This window comes from Vicia villosa, unplaced genomic scaffold (assembly GCF_029867415.1).
Source record: "Vicia villosa cultivar HV-30 ecotype Madison, WI unplaced genomic scaffold, Vvil1.0 ctg.000011F_1_1, whole genome shotgun sequence".
Classification (NCBI taxonomy): domain Eukaryota; kingdom Viridiplantae; phylum Streptophyta; class Magnoliopsida; order Fabales; family Fabaceae; genus Vicia; species Vicia villosa.
The window spans coordinates 1,730,794-1,735,468 of NW_026704941.1; the positions used below are offsets into that span (position 1 = coordinate 1,730,794).

Here is a 4,675-nt window from a genome sequence, read left to right on the forward strand (position 1 = left end):
TTTTTCTCTTATATTTTGAGTTTCTCTTATATTTTGGGACGGAGGGAGTAGTTTAATATAATAAAAAATATATATTTTCATAAAATATATCTTTTTAAAATATTTATTTTTTATTTTTAAAAAAGTTGTTAGATTCATAAATATCAGCAAATTTTTTTGCATTAATTCATAATGTTTATTAGAAGTTGTGATTTTACCAAATTATTTGTAATGGTCCACTTCACATAGATTAAGAAGCCGTAATAAATGAAAGAGACAGAATTGTAACTTTACATTAAAATTAAGTGAGAAAACAATAAATTAAGAGTATTTATTAGAGAGTACTAAAATTGCATTGGTAATGTAAAATGACAAGGATTTTAGGACAAATTTTTTTTAAATGTGACATTTATATTGGGACAGAGAGAGTATTTAAAATTGAAATTGTATCATGCAAAAAAAAAAGTCCAAGCATAAAATATAATATTTAAAATTATTTATTTTATGAAAAGCAATTTAATTAATTTTTTATTTAAACTTTTTCATAAAGAATCTTTTTCTATTCTTTAACAAAAAAATATAATAGTTTAATAATTATTTTAAGAAAAGTTGTACTCCTATCTTTTATCTAATCACCTTTTCCTTAAAGCATGTGTAATGAATATAGTACAGTGTCCCTTTCTTTCTGGAACTAGAAAAAACAAAGCTGAAAACATAGGAATAGGAATAAGAATGATTTTGAAACAAAACAACTATACAAAAACCATATTCAAGGCAGAAGAGAAGTAGAAAAAAATAATGTCTGCTGATATCTTTCATTGTTTCAATTTGTATAGTTTCATCTGAACAACAATCAGAAAAATGAAGAAAAAAATAAATAACAACAATATCCTCAGAACTAACAAATAATTAGCACTCCATCTATACCTCAAACCCCATATAGGATTTATGTACAAACAGAAGATAGAGAGAGAGAAGAAAATAAGGTTAATCCCACTCATTCCTACAATTATGCATTGTTAAGCTAAGTTATGTACTCATTCATTCATTCATTCACCTTTTGGCTTTAATCTGTGGTGTTTGGATTTGAGGCAATGCTTGTGGTTGTGGTTGTGATCCACCGCTAAGTGCAGCTGCAGCGGATTCGACGTGTGTGAGAAGATACTCGTATATCTTTTTTCTCAGTCGGTCGATTGTCTCTGCTGATATCTGGCACGATTCTCCTTCTTCATCGTCTTTGCTCAACCCTATCTTGTCTAGCCAATCGTTTACGCTCTTTAGTTGAGTGAGCATACCTGCTATTTGGCCGTTATCCGACAAGGTAGTGTCGGCATCACTGTCCAAGAATCTTTCAACGAATCCCAAAAACCAGTCTCGGGATTGTACCTGCAGCATTTCAGTCAAGTCAACCACCTCGTCGAGACCATTTCCTTTAATCCACTCTGGAGGTGGTTGAACTGGTTGCTGCTTGTGTCCATTTGCTGAATCGGTCGATTTGCGAGGGATGATTCCTTGTGTGACAAGCTTGGAATGAACTGTCGGACGAGGTTTTACGCGAAGTTTCGACGATGAATTTTCACTTGAATTGTGTAGGACTAACGCGGGTTGAGTTCCAATTGCAGTCTTTTGAATTTGAGAATTATTACTTGAAGCTTCTTTTGAATAAACAGCGAAAGATGACAGGTTGGTGGCCAGGGCGGCGTGGACCCAAGAAGCCGCTTGTTTTTGTCTATCTGATTTTTGTTTTAGAGCTTCTTCCAGTTTGCTATTTTCGGAATCCGGAGATGAACCATCTGGAATAGGTTTAGATAAGGATTCTGCAATCGTCCGGGTACTATTTAGACTTGCATGAAGCGATAAAAACTGCTCAACTGCTGGCTGCGGGTTATGTTCTTTTGCAGAATTAGTCAGCTCCGAATATATACTGCCAAAAACATCGCAAAAAAGTGTCAGCAACAAGTTAGTATGTCGCATCGAATTGCGGATTCAGAATAGATACTGCCAGAAATATCATGTTTGGTCATAGTCATACCTCAGACATTGTAACAAACTCTCGGCTGCTGCGGCTTCTTGCATAGCCTCAATTGCAGCCAGCTGTGCAGAATCTCGGTGCTTCATTACGTCCTATCACAAAAATATGAACACAAAATAAGAACATAATGAAACAACTGCATCACTTTTCATCTAAATTCAGCAAGCCATAATATAAATTAATCTATCAGAAAAACGCATTCATTGAGTGAAGCTAATGCGTGGAGAACAAGGACAACAAATATCTTCCGGCACAAACACAATCGTATCATATGAACCGACTTTATTATACTTGCATCCTACTTGAATCTAACATTATTCTGGTTAGAGTTTGTTTTGATAAAGATCATCAGACATTTATTGAAAAACTCACAAGATATTAATGCAATCAAGAGTCAAAGAGCTTTAAATGTAAGAGTGCCACGAGGATTCTTCAATCAAAATTACCTTTCCGAGCTTTGAAATAGATGACGGGAGTGACGCCCATTGAACACTTGAATCTGTCACTTTTCTACTATTTAGAGAAACTTTGACCATGTTTCCAGGTAATCCGTTGTTAGAAACTTCTGCCGATTTCTTTACAAGGGAAATCCTTTGCTTACTTGATTTCTCTTGTTCCTCTATATTTCCATTAGAAGTAACCTTCTTTATAGATACTTGAGCCTTATGGTCTTCCTTAGAGGGCTTTATCGGGGCTTTAACCTCTCTAGACGGCAATTTATCAGTTGCCATGCTTCTCCTAGGAGTCTAACAAACCATAAAACGAAAGTAAGAAAGAAGAAAAACATTTGAGTTTGATTGACTCAAAAGACAAAGGAAATTTAATCCAAGGTTATCTGAATTTATGTTATTTAGATACACAAATTTGATATCAAATTTAAACAACAATTTAAATGGTTAACACGGTTCAAATAAGCGGTTAATTATGTTCAGTGATAATGAATACAACAAGGCGTTACAACTCGTTAACCATTCACTAAACACAATTAACCACAACTTTGAATGTCAACGATCACGTTTTCAGGCAATCAAACATGCATATATCCATAGATACATGAAATTCATTATTAAGCATAATTTGTGTGTCAAAATATCATTACTCAAACGAATAGCACATAATAAGTATGACAAAATTTGACATCAATAGATGCTAAAAAGCATAAATGGTGAATCAAACTTACCGAGCTTTGAACTACCGGCTTAGCAGCAGGGCCCTTGATTTTGGAAGAGTCTTTAGTCTTGACCTCCATAGTTCCTTCCCAACTCTTTCTCAAAGCCTTAGCCCCAAAGTCAAAACCTTGCACCAAATTTCTAATTGGATTTCCCAAACCAATTTTCTTCCCAACTTTTCCCGCATCAACCACTCCCGCAACCTTCTCCACTCCCTTACCACCAACCTTCGCTCTCTGCTGCTTAACACCATTAGAAAATTTCTCAAAAGAATTCGGCAACGAATAAACACTACTAGGCGAAGAAGGAATCGACTTCGAATTCGCCGACCTCACTCTATGTAACGGTGGAGGTAACGATTCCCTCTTCACATCAATCTTCAACACGGGTTTCGTTTTCAAAGATTCACTTTTACTACTACCTCTTGCAAAAATCCCTCTTTTCTTCTCTAACCCTTCCTCCTTAACACTACTACCACCACCAAAACTCAATCTCACTCTCTCCTTCTTCTCTAACCCTTCCTCCTTAACAACAACACCACCAAAACTCAACCTCCCTCTCTCCTTCTTCTCTAACCCTTTCTCCTTCACACCAAACACATTCCTAGTCCTAGGACTCTCAGAAGAAACAACATTAACATCATTCTTATTCTTCCTAGTATCATTATCATTGTTATCCAGAAACGAAAGTGAATGAGTAGCAACAATATCCTCAGGACTACCAACACAAGGGTGTCTACCAGGAACAGGCTTAACACCCCTAATCACAGGAACAGGAGAACCAGCCTCAAACCGATCAACAAAAACAAACTGACCCAATTGAATCTTATCACTCAAAATCAAATCATCATGTTCATCAGGCAAAGAAACATAAGTAGCATGAGATGAATCTGAAACCTTAAGATAAAAACCTTGATTTGGGAAAAGCTCACCACCTGCAAGAGCTGGAACAATGCTCACAACTTGCAAAAGCGATGATCTGTGTTCACCACCAACCTTCACATCTGTATTCATGTGTTGTAGAAGCTTCAAAAGCACTCCGGGAACAAGATTCGCCATTTTTACTCACCAATTTCAATTTGCACATCACTCTTCGAAATCTCTCCAAAAAATTGATTTTTTCTGTGGCCCAGATGGATTTTCTTATAGCAAATAAGGATTAAACCATGGGTTTTCAAAAAAGGACAAATTTTTTTGTCTCAGCTTCAAGAATTTCAGGGTTGGGGCAAGGAATGGTTTTTTGATAGCAATTTTAATATTTTTTTTAAAATAGAGAGAATAAAAAAACAAGGAAATAAGGTTGTAGTATATGGTAAATAAATTAATTAATATTAAATATGAAATATTAAATACTCAATTTAAAATAATTAGAAAATAAAAAATATTTTTTTCCTACCACAGTACCATTTTTTTATTAATCTGTGGGTGGTAATAGGGCACGCACAGCTAGGAGAAAACAACAACCTAAAAACTAAGATACAATAAACAAATTATTG

General features: G+C 35.1%; 1 protein-coding gene across 2 annotated transcripts; it reads right to left on the bottom strand.

The window, feature by feature from the left end:
• Nucleotides 1-765: 765 nt before the first annotated feature.
• Nucleotides 766-4,463, bottom strand: LOC131621873 (uncharacterized). Of its 2 annotated transcripts, XM_058892921.1 has the most exons (5): nucleotides 3,659-4,463; nucleotides 3,192-3,601; nucleotides 2,458-2,757; nucleotides 2,012-2,103; nucleotides 766-1,903 (listed from the first exon to the last, which is right to left on the bottom strand). In XM_058892921.1, exons 1-5 carry the CDS (start codon nucleotides 4,236-4,238, stop codon nucleotides 1,033-1,035), a joined length of 2,253 nt encoding a protein of 750 aa, XP_058748904.1. In that variant the 5' UTR covers nucleotides 4,239-4,463; the 3' UTR covers nucleotides 766-1,032. The 2 variants fall into 2 exon arrangements, with proteins under 2 accessions (XP_058748904.1, XP_058748903.1); XM_058892920.1 differs by having other exon boundaries at nucleotides 3,192-4,462.
• Nucleotides 4,464-4,675: the final 212 nt, after the last annotated feature.

Bases quoted from the DNA above. Each gene is read 5' to 3' on its own strand.
- LOC131621873 (XM_058892920.1), bottom strand. From the start codon at position 4,238: ATGGCGAATCTTGTTCCCGGAGTGCTTTTGAAGCTTCTACAACACATG. The intron at 2,104-2,457 runs GTAATTTTGATT...TTTTTGTGATAG, and splicing joins CTATTTCAAAGCTCGGAAAG to GACGTAATGAAGCACCGAGA. The intron at 1,904-2,011 runs GTATGACTATGA...TGTTTTTGGCAG, and splicing joins AGTTTGTTACAATGTCTGAG to TATATATTCGGAGCTGACTA.